This window comes from Salvelinus sp. IW2-2015, linkage group LG10 (assembly GCF_002910315.2).
Source record: "Salvelinus sp. IW2-2015 linkage group LG10, ASM291031v2, whole genome shotgun sequence".
NCBI lineage: Eukaryota > Metazoa > Chordata > Actinopteri > Salmoniformes > Salmonidae > Salvelinus > Salvelinus sp. IW2-2015.
In genome coordinates, this window is record NC_036850.1 from 9,937,541 (window position 1) to 9,959,188 (window position 21,648).

Genomic DNA, 21,648 nt, shown 5'->3' on the forward strand with positions numbered 1-21,648 from the left:
AGAGATTGTGACTTGGGAGTCCTTGCAGAAAAAACACTTGGGTAAATGCAGAGGTCAATGCTCATAACATATGAGCAATACATTCTGTCCTCCTCTGGCCCACGATGGGTGTTGATGAAACAATCAATAGGCCTTATTTGAGGTCAGCCCTACATAATGGCTGGTTTTGATGGTGTGGATCTCTAGCGACGCTGCTGGGGGCTCGGAATGCTGAAGATCATGATCCATCTTGGGGAATCAGTGGCTCGACTCAAGCTGCCCTTTGTTATTCAGCTAAGGCCACTCATCTATTGATATTTCTCTACTGTCAAATGAGACCAGGGACTTGCTGTTCCATGTAAAGACGTTTTACAATGAGCTAATCAATAGCACAGTTTGACAATCCCCCTTGATTGGATAAACATATTAGCATTCATGTGCTTTCAAATATAAATATTTTTCCTGGTTCATCTAGTACATGTTTTTACTGTATAGTTTGAGCATGGGGAAGTTTACAGTTTGAGCACGCTCACAAACCACAGTGTGGCCGAGAGCCTTCAAACTCAACTCTGGACCTCGAAGCCAGGTCCACTGCTTATTTTGATTGTTCTAATCAGGGACTGATTTAGACCTGGCACACCAGGTGGGTGCAATTAATTATCAGGTAGAACAGAAAACCAAAAGGCTCCGAACCTCATAGGGTAAGAGTGGAATACCCCTGACCTACAGTATGTGTGTGCAAGTACAAGTGTGTGTGCAAGGCCTGCTGTAAATTATTATTATGAGCCCCTAAGTGCATGTAAAGGGGTTCTGGTTAAGGAAAGAGAATGTCAGTCTCCTGACACTGACACATTCTCAAGGGACAGCACCAATGCTGCCCATTGAAACAATGAGGCCATCAGAACTGAAATGGACCTTCCAGCATAACCTTGGACTTTTGACTCTTTATTCAAAATGAATTGAGCGCTACTGTTAAAACTAGTGGAAACATCGCCCACAGCCTGATAAAATAGAGTCATCATTTCCCACAGCAAAGCCTTTCTCTAGCTCTCATGTCCTCTTCTCCCAATTCTCTCTGACTCTAGCACTCTATACTAGCTTTGGGTGAAGTGCTAATGGGAAGAATTCAGTGAACAAGCAATGCATTATTGGCAGCTTGGCAGCTGGGAGAGCCGTTTTAGGATTCAGCCATGGGATCAGTCTGCTGCACCATCCAGGCATCTCAGAAAGACCCTAGATTAAAGCAATAACGGACCACTTGGTGGCACACATTCTTAAAGGTCTGTGTGTGTGTGTGTGTGTGTGTGTGTGTGTGTGTGTGTGTGTGTGTGTGTGTGTGTGTGTGTGTGTGTGTGTGTGTGTGTGTGTGTGTGTGTGTGTGTGTCACAGCAGGCTGGTCACACCAATCATCARAATCATCAAACCATAAACCGTTATGACATGTATTGGGTGACATTGACATAGTTCCCTATTTATTTTCAAAGCAAATAGCACAACATGATTAAATAGGAGCACGACTGTGTTGAATGGTTCAATATCATAGTGAGATTGATTTTAATCCGAATTACCACTGTCTGTTTGAGGGAATACGGATTATCCCGGTGGTTATAATACCAGAGGCTGTGCGACAGCTGACCAATACTGCAACAACAAAAGTATAAAGCGCTGCAGTTTTTCTGTAGGCCTATTTTTCACATTAAATAAATACAAATCTCGGCTCCTGCTAATTTTAGAGTGGCTTGTTGAGTTTGGAGAGAAAACAGCATGAATCATCTTGATTCTATATGTTTTAAGGGCTGGCATTTCGTTTGGACGTCAGGTTGTGAGAATTGTCCTCATAGGTTGTGCCGTTCGTTGATTTGAGGGAAGGGTTGATTAGGTTTCAACGCGCGTCAGGCTATCGGTGGCGTCGCGCGCATCCCACACTAAGTTAGTGGGTTTGGAAATGCTAAAGCGCCTCCTCACTGATATGCACTCGCACACAAAGCAGACGGATCCGCTCGCGAAACTGGGAACTATCTACTGATCCTCCAGGTCTTAGTACAAAACACGGGACTCTCGTCCTCGGCAGGTCCTCTTTATGGGAGCGGACACAAGGATGGTTATGTAATGGGTCTTGGAGAAGTGCCCGGGAAACCTTCCCTTCATGTGGAAAGCAGAATGAGCAGGTTTCTTCAGCTGAGAAGAAGTTTGGTTTCGACCTGAAGCACATCAGGAAATAAGAAATCACAGTTATAAAGGGATAATAACAGAATATAGAGCAGCTGCAGAACATTCTCACTTATCAAGAGAGGGTATTCTGGTTCGCACCTTTGGATTGTACGTTTTTCGCCTGGCTGGCAGGAAAACATATTGGAGTACGTTATTTGGATCTTGTGAAATATCTTGAATATTTGGGAAAGCTAACGAATTACCCAACAGATCAGAGACCAACGCTTGCCCATCATGGAAATTGAAATGTTGATGTTATAAAGATACATTTATGGTCAAATGACCGTCTTTACGCGCTCTCTAATCTAACTACCCTGGGATATCTATGAGATGGAAAAACGGGGACTCAACGGCGTCCTTTATTATTTAATTCTTAATGCACCCTTGTTATTCTGTGTAAATGGTAAGTCAACTTTGTTAGTCGTGGCATGCCGTGCTTTTGATGGTGAACACAATTGCTGTCAATCGAACAGCCCATGTCGTTAGATTTGGGATTTCAAGCTGTTGTGATATGGACCGGACCGGGTCATTATTTGAAGTCGAGCGCATTATTATGCTGCAGTGACTTGGTCGTTATAAGAAAAAAAAGAATTACGTTGTCGATTAAATGATACATGGGTGAGAGAATAGATTGATAGGATTCAAGTATTAGACGCACACACGTCAAGACTGCGCTTCAGCAGTTTTGCATAATCTCCACATTTCCTCACTTATGCTAAGCCTAATGCAAGATGAACATGGTCTCTCAAAACACGGAAGGCAACAATAATTAGTATTCTCATAGTGACCAAATACTTGTATGTATTCCGTTACAGGTTATATCAAACGCCATGGTCATTTCAATTCACCGTACACAGTACACAGGTCACATGAAGCCAATACGCCTAGTTGTGTAGGCTACCTTTGCGTCATTGCTTCATTGTCTATTTTATTTTAAGTCTTAAACTATTATAAACTGATATTTAAATTGAATGGCAACCTGAACATGATTGTATTGCGAAATAAAGACAATGTGGAAACGGATCTCACTAAAGCGCATGTCAGTTGTCTGTCGTGAGGCTACGTAATCTCAGACCTTTGTAAATGTGTTATTCCAACATAGTAATCTATTCTATACCTTCTCTTTTCTCAATGTTAGCTACGTTTACTGAAGTGCCCAAAGATGTGAGTGTCAATGAGGGAGAAGACGTCGAGATGCCGTGCGCCTTTCGGGCCATCGGATCATCGCCCTTCTCGCTTGAGATCCAGTGGTGGTACCTAAAGGAGACAACACCTAAAGAACTTGCACACGAACTGCAAATAAGCGCTCCGGCGAACAGAGCCAAGGTAATGCTGTCCCCATGACAGGGAGGGCAGGTTGGGCTGCTCCCGGGCAACTACTGAGAGGGGCTCTGTTTAAATGTTCGAAGTTGCGCCAAAAGTGATTGACACTTACGGCTACGGCTGTGTGCAATCTGGCCTTTCATGATGGCATCGCCATATGTACGACATATGTCACTATTTATTTGATGGACTCGATTACAACATGTTTGCCGACTAAAAGCATGTGAAAGGATATACTGGAGATTATAAACACTGTGTGGCCATTCATATTAAAGAAGGGGGTGTGTATATTGGGGTGAGCGGGAGGGGGTGCGTCACACCTAATGATACAAATGGCACACAAATGCCCACGTTGGAATATTCCATAATGCTGTTGGATAACTGTGACATGATTACGCAATCTGTGCCTTTGTTTCAATCGACTCAGGGACACAGAACAACCCCATCTGTAGTTTCTGCTCTGTTATTGAAGCACAATAAACACGCACTGGAAAACACAAACGATCATTTATGACAGCTCGAGAGTTAATACAGCTGTTGCTGTCGGTGGTGTTGATGTCAATGCACGCTGTTTCGGGCAGGTTTGGGAACAACGCAACTGTTGCTGTCCATGGTGCTGATTCCAATGCGCGCAGCTGTAGAAACAATTGTGCAATGTCGAAAGCTATTCAAAATTGCACATGGAATTCCAATTGTGTTGAAGCTCATATCCTTAAGTGTAATTACTATTAACGAGAGTATTATGCAGTCTTGTGTCTCTGGCTGACCATAACACTTCGACAAATTTCTGGTTTCAGGTCACTCAAAAGGATGCCACAAAAATAAGCGTAAGTGTTTGTGTTTCCTCATGTCCAGCTGAAGCATTCACGCTAAAACTTTATCATAGTGTAGATATCTATCTGATTTCTTCAAATGTTGTATATGGCTGCACTGTTAAGTCCCATAATGCATTTGAGTAATAACATGTTTATAAACGTTGTTCAAGATCATAGGGCTAGTCACATCATATGGCCAAGTGGTGCTATGGAGGTCGATGGACAATATTTTAGCACAAGCTATGGTGGTAACTGTCCACGCATCTGTTGCAAGTGGGCATTTTTCCAAGCATCGTTTTTTCTAGACTTACGACTCCATTTTGTACAGTTCGCTCAAACCTGGCTGGCTCACCATTATCATGTCGCCTTTATAATATAAATATAGCCTAATCTTGTTTTGAAATGTATCCAGAGACTTGCCACACAATAGGCAGCATTAAATCTGCCATGTTTAGGCCCACCACTAAACTGCGACGTTATTGCATTTTCCTGCCGAGCGGCAAGTTATTTCTCTATTGAGACTGCGTCCACACGATTAAGATTTTTTGGGGGATTATAGGCCTTTAGGATTTAGGCTATCAAACCCATAAACCCTCATCGCGTGCTACATATGTGGCAGTAGTCTAATGGGTGGCCGACATAGTCTCCTTTGATATAGACATATTTATTGTCGAAACCAACAGGTTATATTGTGCATGTAGCAATTTCTCCCTTTCTCTGTTTCTCTTTGTAGACTGTGAGGGTACAGGGCAGCGCCATATCTCACAGGCTTAGTCTCTCCAAGGTGCGAAAGGAGGACGAGGGGGTGTACGAGTGCCGAGTTTCCGACTTGTACTCCGACGAGACTCAGGAATACAAGGTTCAAGCCACCCTCCGGGTGGTTCCGCGTGATGGCATGGTGGCCGAGGAGGCCGTGTCCCACATTCAGAATAGATGGCCACTGAGGAACAGCAAGGACGCGGTGGCCGGGGGGCGGGCTACCTCTGAGCCGGGTCAGGGAAAGCCTCGTGTGCCTCCTCCGGCGGGAAATGGCCCCCTCCCCGCCAGCACGATGACCACCGCCTCTGCAGCAAAGTCCTCTGCTTCGCCAAGGCCCGGCAATGCGGCCATCCTCCGACAGCAGCACGGAGCTGGTAAGTTAAAGTGCAACAGTGACACCTAGTGATACAAGGGTAGAAGATGAGGAGTTTGTGTGTGTTGCTCCTCCATCTCCTGTCAGACCATCAGGAGCATGTAATTCAGATCGGTGATTTACCCTCTTTGAGTGAATAATAAATTACACTGACATTTTTATTGTCATTGAATAATATAATGTTATTTACAAATAATATATTTGATGATGCTTGTGTAGCGAACACAACCTGTTGCATGTAATTATATTGCTTCACAGGGCAGTGTTTCTTACGGGGAGGTATTCTTTCTTTCATCATAGCTTAATAAAAAAATGAATTTATCCTTGCTGGGACATATCTACCTATCTTGCCACCAGTTGAGACATTTGATTTTGCCAGAGGTCATAGTCAGACTATGGAGAGTGAGGGAAGGTGTGTATGTATATGCAGTAGGTATCATAAATATTCATCCCCTTGGATTTTTTCACATTTTCTTGCGTGGCGTAGTGGGATTGAAATGTCATTGTCGTTGATCTACACAAAATTCTCCATTATGTCAAAGTGAAAAGAATGTTAACAAATTAATAGGCCTACAAATTAAATAACTAAAATATAGTTGTTGCACAAGTATTCACCTTTTTGTTTAGGCAAGCCTAAATTAGTTCAGGAGTAAAATGTAGCTTAGAAAATCACATAATAAGTTACATATACTCACTCCGTATGAAGTAAAACGGGTTGACATCATGTTTTAATGGCTAACCCTTCCTCTGTCCCCCACATACACCATATATAAGGCTCCTCAGTCAAGTGTTGAATTTCAAGCACAGATTCAACTACAAAGACCAGTGAGCTTTTCAAAAGCCTCGTAAAGAAGGGCAGTGATTGGTAGATGGGTAACATTAACAAATTAGACATTGAATATCTCTTTAGGCATGGTCAAGGTAATAATGATGCTGTGGGTGATGTATTAAACCACTCAGACACAACAAAGACACAGAGGTCTTTCTTAACTGAGCTGTAGGACAATATGGAAACTCCTCTGGGATCTCATCATGAGGCCAATAGTGATTTCAAAACAGCTACAGAGTTCACTGGCTGTGAAGGGAGGAAACTGAAGATCGATCAGCAACATTGTAGTTACTCGACAATAATGTCCTCAATGACAGAGTGAATAGAAATAGAAATAGAAAAGAGTGTGGCTGAAATAGTGAATCCACTCATTTGAAGGGGTTTCCACATACTTTTGTATATATACATGATCAACAAATCAAAAGTATATTTTAGATTTTAGATTCTTTAAAGTAGCCACTCTTTGCCTTGATGACAGCTTTGCACACAATGAGTAGGTGTGTCCAAACTTTTGACTAGTACTGTATACAGTTGAAGTCGGAAGTTTACATACACCTTAGGCAAGTAAATTTAAACTCAGTTCTTCACAATTCCTGACATTTAATCCAAGGAAATTCCCTGTCTTCGGTCAGTTAGGATCACCACTTTATTTTAAGAATGTGAAATGTCAGAATAATAGTAGAGAGAATGATTTATTTCAGCTTTTATTTCCTCCATCACATTCCCAGTGGGTCAGACATTTACATACACTCAATTAGTATTTGATTGGCATTGCCTTTAAATTGTTTAACTTGGGTCAAACGTTTTGGGTAGCCTTCCACAAGCTTCCCACAATAGGTTTGGTGAATTTTGGCCCATTCCTCCTGACAGAGCTGGTATAACTGAATCAGGTTTGTAGGCCTCCTTGTTCGCACAGGCTTTTTCAGTTCTGCCCACAAATTTTCTATAGGATTGAGGTCAGGGCTTTGTCATGGCCACTCCAATACCTTGACTTTGTTGTCCTTAAGCCATTTTGCCACAACTTTGGAAGTATGCTTGGGGTCATTGTCCATTTGGAAGACCTATTTGTGACCAAGCTTTAACTTCCTGACTGATGTCTTGAGATGTTGCTTCAATATATCCACAATTTTCCTTCCTCATTGTGCCATCTATTTTGTGAAGTGCACCAGTCCCTCCTGCAGCAAAGCATCCCCACAACATGATGCTGCCACCTCTGTGCTTCACGGTTGGGATGGTGTTCTTTGGCTTGCAAGCGTCCCCCTTTTTCCTTCAAACATAACGATGGTCATTATGGCCAAACAGTTCTATTTTTGTTTCATCAGACCAAAGGACATTTCTCCAAAAAGTATGATTTTTGTCCCCATGTGCAGTTGCAAACCGTAGTCTGGCTTTCTTATGGAGGTTTTGGAGCAATGGCTTCTTCCTTGCTGAGCGGCCTTTCAGGTTATGTCAATATAGGACTTGTTTTACTGTGGATATAGATATTGTGTACCTGTTTCCTCCAGCATCTTCAGAAGGTCCTTTGCTGTTGTTCTGGTATTGATTTGCACTTTTTGCACCAAAGTACGTTCATCTCTAGGAGACAGAACGCATCTCCTTCCTGAGCGGTATGACGGCTGCGTGGTCCCATGGTGTTTATACTTACGTACTATTGTTTGTACAGATGAACGTGGTACCTTCAGGCGTTTGGAAATTGCTCCCAAGGATGAACCAGACTCGTGGAGGTCTACAATTTTTTTCTGAGTTCTTGGCTGATTTCTTTTGATTTTCCCATGATTTCAAGCAAAGAGGCACTGAGTTTGAAGGTATGACTTGAAATACATCCACAGGTACACCTCCAATTGACTCAAATTATGTCAATTAGCCTATCAGAAGCTTCTAAAGCCATGACATAATTTTCTGGAATTCTCCAAGCTGTTTAAAGGCACAGTCAACTTAGTGTATGCACAATTATGACCCATTGGAATTGTGATACAGTGAATTAAAAGTGAAATAATCTGTCTGTAGACAATTGTTGGAAATATTACTTGTGTCATGCACAAAGTAGACGTCCTAACCGACTTGCCAAAACTATAGTTTGTTAAGAAATTTGTGGAGTGGTTGAAAAATGTGTTTTAATGACTCCAACCTAAGTGTATGTAAACTTCCGACTTCAAATGTATATACACACTATCTATACAAAAGTATGGCCTTACTGAAGCGCTTAGTGACTTTCAACGTGGCACCGTCATAGGATGCCACCTGTTCAACGAGTCAGTTCATCAAATTTCTGCACTGCTAGAGCTTCCCCTGTCAACTTTAAGTGCTGTTATTGTGAAGTGGAAATGTCTAGGAGCAACAATGGCTCAGCCGTGAAGTGGTAGGTCACACAAGCTCACAGAATAGGACCACCGAGTGCTGAAGCGTGTAGCGCGTAAAAATCATCTGTCTTCAGTTGCAACACTCACTATCGAGTTCCAAACTGCCTCTGGAAGCAACGTCAACACAATAATTGTTTGCCAGGGGAGATTAATGAAATGGTTTTCCATGGCCGAGCAGCCGCACACAAGCCTAAGATCACCATGTGCAATGCTAATCGTTGGCTGGAGTGGTGTAAATCTCGCCGCCATTGGACTCTGCAATAGTGGAAACGTGTTCTCTGGAGTGATGATTCACGCTTCACCATCTGGCAGTCCGACAGACGAATCTGGATTTGACGGATGCCAGGAGAACGCTACCTGCCCGAATACATAGTGCCACCTGTAAAGTTTGGTAGAGGAGGAATAATTGTCTGAGGCTGTTTTTCATGATTCGGGCTAGGCCCCTTAGTTCCAGTGAAGAGAAATGTTTGGTACTTTTTACCCCTTTTTCTCCCCAATTTTGTGATATCCAATTGGTAGTAGTTACAGTCTTGTACCATCGCTGCAACTCTCGTACGGACTCGGAAGAGGCGAGGGTCGAGAGCCGTGCATCCTCCGAAACACAACCCAGCCAAGCCGCACTGCTTCTTTACACACTGCCCGCTTAACCCGGAAGCCAGCCACACCAATGTGTTGTGAAACACTGTACAGCTGTTGACCGAAGTCATCATACATGCGCCCGGACGCCACAAGGAGTCCCTAGAGTGCGATGGGACAAGAACTTCCCAGCCGGCCAAACCCTCCCCTAACCCGGATGACGCTGGACCAATTGTGTACCGCCTCATGGGTCTCCGTTGGTGGCCGGCTGCGACACAGCCCAGGATCGAACCTGGATCTGTAGTGATGCCTCTAGCACTGCGATGCATTGCCTTAGACCGCTGCGCTACTCGGTAGGCCCGTGAAGGGAAACCTTAACGCTACAGCATACAATGACATTCTAGACGGTTCTGTGCTTCCAACTTTGTGGCAACAGTTTGGGGAAGGTCCTTTCCTGTTTCAGCATGATAATGCCCCTGTGCACAAAATGAGGTCCATACAGAAATGGCTTGTCGAGATCGGTGTGGAAGAAATTGACTGGCCTGCACAGAGCCCTGACCTCAACCCCATCGAACACCTTTGGGAAGAATTGGAAGGCCGACTGCGAGCCAGGCCTAATCACCCAACATCAGTGCCCGACATCACTAATGCTCTTGTGGCTGAATGGAAGCAAGTCCCTATAGCAATGTTCGAACTTCTAGTGGAAAGCCTTCCCAGAAGAGTGGAGGCTGTTATAGCAGCAAAGGGTGGACCAACTCCATATTAATGCCCATCATTTTGGAATGAGATGTTCAAAGAGCAGGTGTCCACATACTTTTGGTAATGCAGTATATACAGTGCCTTCAGAAAGTATTCAGACCCCTGGACTTTTTCCACATTTTGTTACGTTACAGACTTATTATAAAATTATTAACAGAAAAATAAATCCCCATCATTCTGCAAACAATACCCCATAATGACAAAGTGAAAACAGGTTTTTAGAAATGTTTGCTAATTTATTAAATACGAAAAACAGAAATACCTTATTTACATTAGTATTCAGACCCTTTGCTATGAGACTCGAAATTGAGCTCAGGTCCATCCTGTTTCCATTGATTATCCTTGAAATGTTTCTACAACATTGGAGTCCACCTGTGGTAAATTCAATTGATTGGACATGATTTGGAAAGGCACACACCTGTCTATAAGGTCCCACAGTTGACACTGCTTGTTAGAGCAAAAACCAAGTCATGAGGTCGAAGGAATTGTCCGTAGAGCTACGAGACAGGATTGTGTAGTGGCACAGATCTGGGGAAGGGTACAGCATCACGTCTGGAGGAAACCTGGCACCATCCCTACGGTGAAGCATGGTGGTGGCAGCACCATGCTGTGGGGAGGTTTTTCAGTGGCAGGGAGACTAGTCAGGATCGAAGCAAAGATGAACGGAGCAAAGCACAGAGAGATCCTTGATGAAAACCTGCTCCAGAGTGCTCAGGATCTCAGACTGGGGCAAAGGTTCACCTTCCAACAGGACAACAGCCAAGACAACGCAGGAGTGGCTTTGGGACAAGTCTCTGAATGTCCTTGAGTGGCCCAGCCAGAGCCTGGACTTTGAGCCTGGACTCAATGCTATAATCTCTGCCAAAGGTGCTTCAAAAAAGTACTGAGTACAATGGTCTGAATTCTTACATGCTGACCAGACCGGACACGTCGCGTGCGCGAGCGTCGCACAATAAATGTAGAAATCCATGTTATTCAATTATTGCACCCACACTGCTCACGCTCGCCAACAAGCGTCTGCGATGCCAAGGGCTAAAATAGAACTCCTTTCTATTTCCGACGCAGATCGTGCTGAAAGTTCTGCCTCTCCCATCTCCTCATTGGTTTATAGAAGCAGGTACCCACGTGCCTTCTCCTCATTGGTTATACCCACGTGGGTGATTGAAAGACTAACTGTTTTCTGGTAGTCGTGGTAAGACTATGAAAGTTTAGATGCCGATCACCATATAAAGTTCAAAGATAAATAAAATCCAGATGTGGAAAGCTCTTCCTCTAAGAGGCTTACCCAGAAAGACACACAGCTGTAATCGCTGCCAAAGGTGATTCTGACATGTATTGACTCAGGGGTGAATACTTATCTAATCAACGTATATTTAGTGTTTTATTTTTCATTCATTTAAAAAATATATATGGAATTTTCATTTCACTTTGACATCAATTACCAAATAAATACCAATTTAATTCATTTCAATCCCACTTCATAATGCAACAAAATGTGAGAAATCCAAGGGGGGTGAATACTTCCACTATAGATGCTGCAGAGGAGAGTGACAGGTTCTTGCCTTTATAGTGTCCACCATATAGAGAAAGAAATTATGAAGATGTGATTCACAATGGACGTGGAGATGAGGTCTCCTCATGATCTCCACACTATAACGCGAGAGCGCCTTAAAGCAGCCCCTGGAGAGAGTGAGCAGGGGGCTATCTCACACGCCAGACTCGCTATTGATCGATGAAGCATACTCCTGAATAATTACATTTCACAGACTCCGCAGGAGGGTTTAATTCGCCGTTCTGCCATATCAGACTTACAGCTGCTGACGCAGTGGTGGTGCAGCGTGGGAGACATGTCTGGTTGGGGGTAGGGAAGGAGGATGCACACTTATCAGTACGTGGGATCACACTTGTATGTTTATGTGCGTTAGCATGTAACTGTGTGCTGATGTATGTTTTGATTGTGTCTGTGTGTGTGTACAGACGGGATGTGAAAGCAGCCAGGGAGACCTCAGACTTCTCCTCCTCTTTCCTGGCTATTGCTGTCAGTGCGTTGGTGGTTTGCAGGGTGACTAAGGGGGTAATGTAGAGCAAGGCCTTCCTCTAATGATAGGCTGTTGCCAGGGTTCTGGCTTCTTTACACGGGGGTTGTCTCTCTCCTCAAGGAACTCCTGATGGGAAGTTTTCCGAAATACTTTAGAGGCCCTTGGAGGAGACATTGTGGGAAGTTTCATTCTCTGTTCCTTCCCTATTGTGTCTATCGTACTCAGTGTTGTGTCTGCTCGACGTGTGCTGTGGCTTGTCGGGATGGCTGTTCTCCCCTTGCTGTGGCTTTGTCCTCAGGGCAGAGGAGGACAGCTGGTGGGGCCATAACTGGAGGAGAGGACTCCAGAGGAAACAGCTACACGCCTCTGCTTCCACTACTAATCCCCGACTTCTTATTCAGTAATATCATCCAACAACATGTTCATCTAAATGTATGCTTGAAGCCAATGCCATCTACAGAGCCTTGAGTTCCATTGAAAATGGAATCAACAGAGTTGTGCAAATTGGTCATTTGGAAGCCTACATTTACTTCTTCTACATGTTAGTCATTTAGCAGACTCTCTCATCCAGAGGCCAGGGATCCATTTGGTCTTCTCTATGTGATTCTAATCCCTTACTTTCTGAATGAAGCTAACTGCCAACCGAGGGGTAATCATGCTGAAAACACCAAGCTAATAGAACGGCACCATGCTGTTAGTCCTCCTCATGTTGGACTGTTCAGAACACGGATGCTGCCATCCTGGACATGCACCGTGGACGTGACACTAGCCTGGAGCACGTTAAATGGCCTTCTCCTAGGAACTGGCATTGTGGATCAGCGTGCTCGGCCAAACCCTGTCCTTAGCGAAGCGAGACAGGGGCGGCCATTTGGCGAGAAAAATCAAACAATACCAGTGCCAGTTCACTGATTCCTGTCTTCCTGTCTTCCTGTCTTCTCTCCTCTCTCTCTCTCTCTCTTCCTCTCTCTCTCTCTCTCTCTCTCTCTCTCTCTCCTCTCTCTCTCTCTCTCTCTCTCTCTCTCTCTCTCTCTCTCTCTCTCTCTCTCTCGTCTCTCTCTCTCCTCTCTCCTCTCCTCTCCTCTCTCTCTCTCTCTCTCTCTCTCTTCTCCTCTCTCTCTCTTCTCTCCTCTCTCTCTCTCTCTCTCTCTCCTCTCTCTCTCTCTCTCTCTCTCCTCTCTCCTCATCTCCTCTCCTCTCTCTCTCTCGTCTCTCTCTTCGTCTCGCTCTTTTCGCTCTCTCACTGCTCTCTCTCTCGTACGTCTCTCTCTGCGTCTTCTCCTCGCCTCTCCTCCTCTCTCTCTCTCTCAAACTCACTATGAGAATCTGATGCATATTATTTTTCATATATAGCAGCGCAAGGCTGATATATTCCTTCAAATTGTCTGGTCAGTATTTGCTTCTCTGTCTCTCGTCATGTATCTCTGTCAGACTAAATCAAATACAGTAAATCAATCCATGTAAAAGTGCCTCCCTGACACGTTTACATTGACTGTGGGAGACAGAATTTTTTCTTGGCTTTTTTATTTCTTTAAGTGAACCCCTCAACATATTTGTCAACAGATTGTGAAGGTTAAAAAGCACCCTGGCATATTTGAAAGATTGGCCCTCCCTTGTCGTACCACAATAACAACAGTTGAGGGGGAAAAAATGTGATCTGGCCCGCCTCTCGGAAATGCGTGCATCTGTCACTTTTCTGCAATGTCATCTGGCTGACTGGCAGAAACAATTAATATTAAAGGGGAAATGCCACGGGCATGTGGCAGATAAGCTGGCCCCTCAGCACACTGTCAGGTGTCTCAAATTGCCTCTCAAATTTTCATTTTTCATCTGGGGGTTTGGTGGCCTTGCTGGGATAACAGATCAACTTGCAGTGCACCATTCTCCAGTGCTTCACAGGGAACCGGATTGATGGTCCCATGGAGGATCAGTGGCTAACACTTTGGGGATGGTGGTTGTCTATCATGAATTCACAGTGGAATGTGTGGCGACTGCACAGCTGTGAATGTTCCTCCTGGTTCTCAATTCACTAACAGAAAAACTACGACACAACAGTGAAATGGAACCTTGTTGAAACTTTAAACTGCGAATACAACCATCCATGGAATCACAAGCTCTACTCCCAGCATTTTCCAACATTAGAAACAGAATATTATTCGAAATATTTTCCATCTCAGAGCATTTCTTTGTTTGTGGCACCTCCCAAGCATTTATACGATAGTGTTGTCCCTTACGTAAAACAATATTTCAGATTAATTTAAAGTATCTCAGTAATTCGGCTCACTTGTTTCACGAATATCAACCTGTATGTAGGCCAATCTGAAAGCCAATTACAATGTGAACCGCTATTACTGAGATCCTTAATTAATTAATCAATCATCAAATTAATTCACTGGGATATTCTAATTCTAATTTTATTGACTATCTATATTGATTATGGACTGCTTGATTAAAAGGAACATTTGGTTAGTGGAAATATTCCACATTGTGCATGTGACTGTGGGAGTTAGTTCGATAATGTTGCTGTTTGTATTATTCACAGTGAAAGTGAGGGGAGAAAGAGAGAGCAATAGGAGCAGTTGACTATGCAATAATATTAAAAACTGTGACTGTGTGCACTCAGCACTTCGTCGAAAGGACTTGCCAGGTGAACTTGTTTGGTATGGAGTGCGGAGGATGGCATCGAGCATGAGGACAGCCAGACAGTGATGATGCAAGAGCTCACTTGAATACACCTACCCAAAATGCAATGGTCTGCTTGCTACTCTAGATTACCTTGATATCCCTTGGCAAGAGTATTTGTCTCTGGCTGGACAGCTGTCTCAATCCCTCATTAAACACCCAGTCTATCGCATCCTCTCTCTGTGTGTGTGTGTGTGTGTGTGTGTGTGTGTGTGTGGTGTGTGTTGTGTCGGGGTGGTGTGTTGAATTTAACGGCCCCCTGACATGTGAGCTCTTTTACAGATATGTCAGCTCTCCCTCTAAGGACAATTATGACAAGTGTTAGGTAACTGTCAGACTGTGTGGGAAGCACTTCACTTCTCCCAATGTGGTGTTGATTGACTTCCGTTGTTGACTTCCATTGTTTGCCTGGCAAGAAGGCACTGTGCTGGTGTTGTCATCTCTGTGACAGATGACGGCTGGACGGTTATGGGGACTTTACATTACTCTATTATTATTGGGCCTTTGTGTTGCGGCCTATAGCTCATCCAAGACCATGAGATAGTGGGAAAAGTGGTAGAGAGGTGGAGAGTTCTCACTTAAATAAGTGGTCACTTTCACCTGTAAGGAAAGACACTACATGACCAATATGGAACAATGGTAGCTGGCAATCCATAATGGTAGAACTCTGTAGCGGTTCTCTTTATTGTAGGTACCCCAAGCAGTCAGAGTTGCAAAACTATGGCGCACTGCAGGGTGAAGTGGTGGAGGAGTACTTATTTGCCTCGCCCTCAGCTTGTATTATTGAACATCCAAGGCTTTTTGGTTCCATGTGGTGAAGAAGCCTGTTGGAGTTCAACCTCCCCCTAACAAAAGACGTTCACTTGTGACCCGTGTATCCATGAGGACAAACGTAGGCACCAACAAGAGAAAACATCATACAACATCCCTCTTTGTATGTTCAGTCCAGTTAAACGAATAGAACAAAGTCAACCACCTGTGTGGATGCAGTGTCTTTGTTAGCCAAGCTCGGTCAATAGTTCCCTCTTTTTTCCTCTGTCTCTCTTTGCAACATAGTCTTTGGTCTTTCTTTTGACTGCATCTATCTGCAGTACGTTGTGTTGCACTCCCCATTGAACACTCCATGCTCTGAAAACGTTTTTTTTTTGTTTCTTTATCCACATCTGTGTTTTCAGTCGTTCTGTTTGTCCTCCCCCATAAGCGATTCCTAATCATCCCCCTATTCAGCCGTCTAGCAGATGCCAACCGTAACCTTCGAGAATAGTGATGTCATCCTAATGGCCATTAGTTACAGGTCTACACAGTGCATAGCTGCTACTCGGCAGAAACACTCGTGTCTAACAGAACGATGAGATTGTACCTCTCATCCAAGGGGTTCGGCTTTAGGTAAATTGTCAATGTCTGCTAATGTGTGAGGGAGAAAGAGAGAGAGAGAGAGAGAGAGAGAGAGAGAGAGAGAGAGAGAAATCAAGTGTTGAAATCAAGTGTACACTTCACAGTGCTGGTGTACTAATGACAGTAATTATTGTGCGAATAGGGCATGTAGCTGAGTCATAGCTAGTGTTGTACACTGTTTGAGGGGTGTATTGTTTCTGCTTCACTTTGCCCCCAATGAGCTGCAATGTGATCTCCAAATAATATGTTGGGCCTATTCATTTGCCAAATTTCAACACCCCCACGTCAGATGGCTTTTTAACCCAATGTCCCGGGTTTCACTTTCCAAATATTTGAATGTGGTGGGTTATATAAAGTATAGCAGACTGTCTGCAGTTAAATAGACTATTGAAATCATTGTATTTTTAAAGGTCGAGGTTACTCTCACAAACCTACATTTCCTTAGACGTAAAATATTGGCTAACTGATTTATCTACAGTAGACAGATGATCTTACAGACACTGTGTTCTGAGAGTAAGTGTATGCTTTGATTGATTCAAGACTCAGGAGAGAATCATCTGAACCGCAAGGCAAAGCGATGTCATTCCCACAGAGAGATATCCACTGGTACTAAAACATGGTTCAAAGATAAACAAGACAGATCCCAACAGAGTGTCGTGCGAATTTGGAGTTGGAGCAGTGTGTGCTCTTATAAGTGTATACTTTATATTTTAAGTGTAAACTTATTTAGTGCTTCCAGTAGGGGGATTAGTGTGGATGGAGTAATGCCTTGGTGTTTAGTTTGGTGACTGCTGTGTTAACGTGCAGTGATTTTGGCAACAATGGTCCTGGGAGTAGTTCTCAGGTTTTAGCTGATTCGTGTGGGTTTATTCATGTTGTTATTTTCATGGATTTTGTTTGATCTTTGTATTTTTACACAGCTTTACCTGCCTTCCGTCTTCAATGAACACCTATATTAATTGTCTGAGTAGGAGAGTGTCTGATAAAGATCATCAGAGATGACACAGGGTGAAACCATTGGTTTAATGTAGTTGTGGATAGAAAATAATGACTTTTGAATTGAACATAGAATAGAGGGGTTTTGTGCCAAAGATTTCGTATACATGTTAGAGCGTGAGAAGAAGTTCTGGTTTCTCAAGCAGGGTACCTGAAAAGTCTGGCTTTTCCTAGTGCTAAATGAATATCTATTGACACCAGGTATGAACTTTGAACAGATGTGGATTATTGCGTGACTAAGCCATTTCAAAAGGTGAACTGAGGCAGTCCTCTGGTCCCCACCAATATCACAACTGATAATCCTGCTCTGTTTCCACATTTCAATCCCAAAGTGCTTTTCTAATACTAAGGTGGTTATATGTTATCACAATTTCTACTCAGGAATTATTATTTTTCAACAAATTTAGATTGGATTGGACATTTTAAAGATGTCTGTGACAGCACCTGCCATAAGGGGTGATTGTAAGGGTCTGGTTGGTGCTGAGGTGGGGTGCGTCACGAGGGGACAGGAGCAGTCAGAGCTTAAATAAACACCTGTCATTTGGATCCTTGGTGAGGAGGGTCAGATAAGTGGGGGGTGGGACACAAAAGAAGGGATACAGTTTACAAAGAGGTACAGTGCCAGAGACATAAACAGAGAGCGGATGGAAGGACATGAGAGATTGAAACAATAGAAGTAGAATGGGGGAGAAACAAGGGGAATTGATGCGAAGATTAGAGCCAATCAGCGAATCAACGTTCAGCGAAATATGGAGAAAGACATTTGGTCTAATGCTTTCTCACTCCCTCCATTTTGTCCTGAATACACTGCAGTTCTGTCTGTGATTAAGACAGCTGGCCTGGCTCCGGGTGAGTCTTGTAAGGCACTGTTAAGCACTTGTATTGCCCTGTTTGCGTGTAGTAGAGTTCATATCTTTGAGTTGATGTTCGTGTGGTCTTTATACCATGTCTTTGGGCTGGGGGATGATGGAAGCGTTGGTGTGTGGATGTGTAGCGGGGCGTGGCCTGGTTGAAAACATGAGAATGGAAAAACAGACGGCTGTTTCACACTAGAGGTGTCACAGAAGCTCCAGCCTCGTTAAACATTGACTCATTACGCTTGTTTCTGTGTGTGTGTGTGTGTGATGATCTGAAAAATCAATCTGGCCTGCCTTTTGTTTGTAGGGGTCTGTTCCTCGGTGACCGCGTGCGTCCGTTTATGCATGTGTGTGTGCGTACATGAGCATGTGTGCTCGTATGAGAGAGTGTGCGTGTGTCAGAATGAAACAGCTTTTAGCTAGCAGTTGCTCTACTGCCCAAACAGGAAATGAAATGTGTCAGACAGGGATTAGGAGCTGAATCCAAGGGCCACTCTTCCTCATGGCCAGGTTCTCCCCGGGATGTCTCCTACCTTTCCTGTACAAAACCATCAGCATAAGTAGATGCCGCCATTTCATGGACTCAAAAGGTAGCCTGGCAATGTGGATGAAACTCTCACCTCTATCTGCAACATGGCAGCAGAAGCGTGAACGAAAGTAGACTTGAGATTTTCCACAACTGCCATTTTGTCAGCCATAATTGTGTGAAATATGGCCTAGGTAATACAGAATTCTACTCCTGGCAGGGAGTTAACAGATATCATGAGCTACTGTGAGCTTCCTTTATTCTGGAGGATCCCCCATTGTTCCCATTCACCACAGCCAGGCATCCATGATACTGTCTTAACACTGTATCTCTCAGCAGGTTTGATTTGTAGCACAGAGACATTTCCACTGACCTTTCTACCCCCTCTGGTTGTCTTTGTCTGGCCAGGTTCTGGAGCCATTACCACCACTGACCCGTTCCTCTTCATCACTCTCCTGATCCTGCATAAGCTCCTCCCCTTCCTGTTTACCCAATAAGAGACTTCAACCAAACGGCGACCCGAAAGTTTTCACTTTATGTACCAAACAACGAAAGGGAAATATATATATAGATGTCTACCGTTATGGCACATCCCTGAGGGCGAGGAAACGAATGGCAAAGAGAGGAGAAGAAAGGACTGACGATATAAGGACTGAATGAAAGAGAAGGACAAGACGTGGTCTTCTGACTGGGACTAATGGAGGACACGTCTAAGAACTGAATGTATATGAATTGTATGAGAAGCATGAAACAAGGAATCTATGTGAATAAGAACTTCACAGCTACGTCATACACACAACCGACATCCACTAAACGCTGTATCCAGTTTCCAAATAGTATCTGCCGTGCTTCATGCATGGCTGTTCTTATTTATTTTCGGGTGGATATCTTTTGATGTTTTATTTTCTATTTGTATTATATTTTCAGTTCAATGGATTTTTTGGGGGAATTCATTTTTCAGGATTTTGAAATGATTTTGATCATATCTGCTTCTGGAAGATTCTTTTTTTTATTCTAATAGAGATCCACTCCTCATGTATGTTTAGGTTGATTTGCATGAGCTGTTGAACAGAAACCCATCATGTTTTTTCACAGACGTCGAAGATGGGGCTTTTTTTTAATGTTCGGTTCATTCACGGAGACTGTGAGTCTGTGTCGCTCTGTTGCCCCTCTCTCTCATGATTTCTCCGAGCGTCGTTTCATGATGTATACAAATATGACCTTATATATTTTGATTAAATAAGGCACACATTACCATAGTTGTTGTTAGTCACCTTCAATAATGTTTATTTTTATTAAAAGATATGGTGGTCAAAGTTAAGACATTCATTTATAAATACAAAAAAAAAAAAACTTATTGGTATGTTGCCAACACCAATTGAAATAAAAGTTGTAGTTTTTTTTCAATAAAAATTGACATCAAAGGCGTTACATGTGAACATTACATCTATGAATCTTTCTTTGACCATACAGGAAACCATGTCTTAGTGCTCCCTGAAGTATATGGTTGACCCATATCATGAGATTAATCTTTCCATGAACTAGAAGTGAATTAGGTATGTAGGTCACTGTCCAGACAGATCTTTCTTGCCAGTGTGTGCTCCACAAGCGCTAATGTTTAATGAAGCGCCTGTGTGCATCCCTGTCCAAGTGTACCTCCAAAAGTCAGTTGCAGAACCAGTGTCTGAGCTCCGTTGAATCCATGGGAGATATGTGACAGCTGAGCAGCTGTTGATGCTGGCAAAGCAGACGCAAGGTACCACTTGAACGCCCACATTGTCGACTGAGGGTCGCAACGCAGTCCCCTGGGAGTAGTGAGCTGTGATGTAGTCTTTCCGGCAGGATAGGCACACATTCAGTGGAAGAATTCTCGCTCGTGTAAGCATGTCTAACTAACAAAACCAAAAGTCATATGCGCATCCCAGGGAATGAGCAACGGAAACTCCTAACTAGTCTCCTCTTGTTGTCTGTTTCTCTTTCATCGTTTGTCAGTTTCCCACATTAATATTGGTGGAGAATGGGAAGACTGGTTCCACTTTGAACTTTAGTTTGGCTCCAGACAGTCCTTTGGTCTCAATAGATGTCGAGCAGACATGATATAAACACAAACAGAGCTCTCATTGCAAGTGTTGAATGCCAATGTCTTTTGACATTTGGCAGTTTATTAACTTTCCCTTAAACTATTGTTTTGATTCACTCTTGAGTATGGACTGCATTTGTCCCGAAAATTAATATCACCACTAAATAATAAACAGGTCAGATAGGTAAAAGCTAACAGCAGCAAACCGGCAGCAACATAAAAAAAAAAATTGGTTTTGTTTCAGTGCCTTTTTAGGGGCTGTTTGCCCATCAAACTAATGAGTGTTTGACAAGGGATTTAAGTGTGTTACACAACATCCGACAAGGCCCTGAGTGCTCTCTACGCCCCGTAAATCATTTCCTGTAAAAATCGCAGCCCCGTTCCCTCTTTTGTCTCCTTCTCGCCCTCTAAAACCATTCTTCTAACCAATGACCGAGGTGGACAATGACATCCAGGGTATTGGATGCGTATTAGGAAGTTTCGCCACATCTCGTTTGCATAACACATTACCGAGTTCTGTAGGGCGAGGCAGGCAGTCAACAAAGAGCCCAATGATTATTCCTCGTCAGTGTCTGATTAATTCTGGCGCACACCCCTCCTCTGCCCGTTACAGACGGGCCGCATTAAAGTGACAAAGCCAAGTAAGGCAGATACTGTCCTGCTCTGTGGACTGTGCATATGGAAATACAACTGCTGCATAGAGAAAAGCACATGACACATACGGATGAGAACATTCTTAAATAAAGAATAGTTAGCATCGATTTTCTCTGAAGATACTTATTGAGGAACCTTATGTGCCTACTAACAAGCTGTTTCTGCCTTATTTAGGCCGGCCTTAGAATGCACTTGACTCAGTAATGGTGCCTTCAGACCTTCTCTCCCTTGTTCTATTGGAGCGTAACATCAAATCAAATCAAAACTTTATTTGTCACATGCGCCGGATACAACAAGTGTAGACTTTACCGTGAAATGTTTACTTACAAGCCCTTAACCAACAGTGCAGTTCAAGAAGAAGAAAAATATTTATCAAGTAGGCTAAAATAAAAAGTAATAATAAAAAGTAACACAATAAGAATAAGAATAACGAGGCTA

General features: G+C 43.4%; 1 protein-coding gene across 1 annotated transcript; it reads left to right on the forward strand.

The window, feature by feature from the left end:
- The first annotated feature begins 1,889 nt into the window (after nucleotides 1-1,889).
- vstm2b (V-set and transmembrane domain containing 2B) lies at nucleotides 1,890-19,907 on the forward strand. Its single transcript, XM_023995275.2, has 5 exons — nucleotides 1,890-2,593; nucleotides 3,329-3,516; nucleotides 4,311-4,340; nucleotides 5,062-5,461; nucleotides 18,885-19,907. The coding sequence occupies exons 1-5, from the start codon at nucleotides 2,521-2,523 to the stop codon at nucleotides 18,971-18,973; spliced, it is 780 nt and encodes a 259-aa protein (XP_023851043.1). The 5' UTR covers nucleotides 1,890-2,520; the 3' UTR covers nucleotides 18,974-19,907.
- The last annotated feature ends 1,741 nt before the right edge of the window (nucleotides 19,908-21,648 follow it).

Bases quoted from the DNA above. Each gene is read 5' to 3' on its own strand.
- vstm2b (XM_023995275.2), top strand. From the start codon at position 2,521: ATGGAAAAACGGGGACTCAACGGCGTCCTTTATTATTTAATTCTTAAT. The intron at 2,594-3,328 runs GTAAGTCAACTT...TCTCAATGTTAG, and splicing joins CTTGTTATTCTGTGTAAATG to CTACGTTTACTGAAGTGCCC. The intron at 3,517-4,310 runs GTAATGCTGTCC...TTCTGGTTTCAG, and splicing joins CTCCGGCGAACAGAGCCAAG to GTCACTCAAAAGGATGCCAC.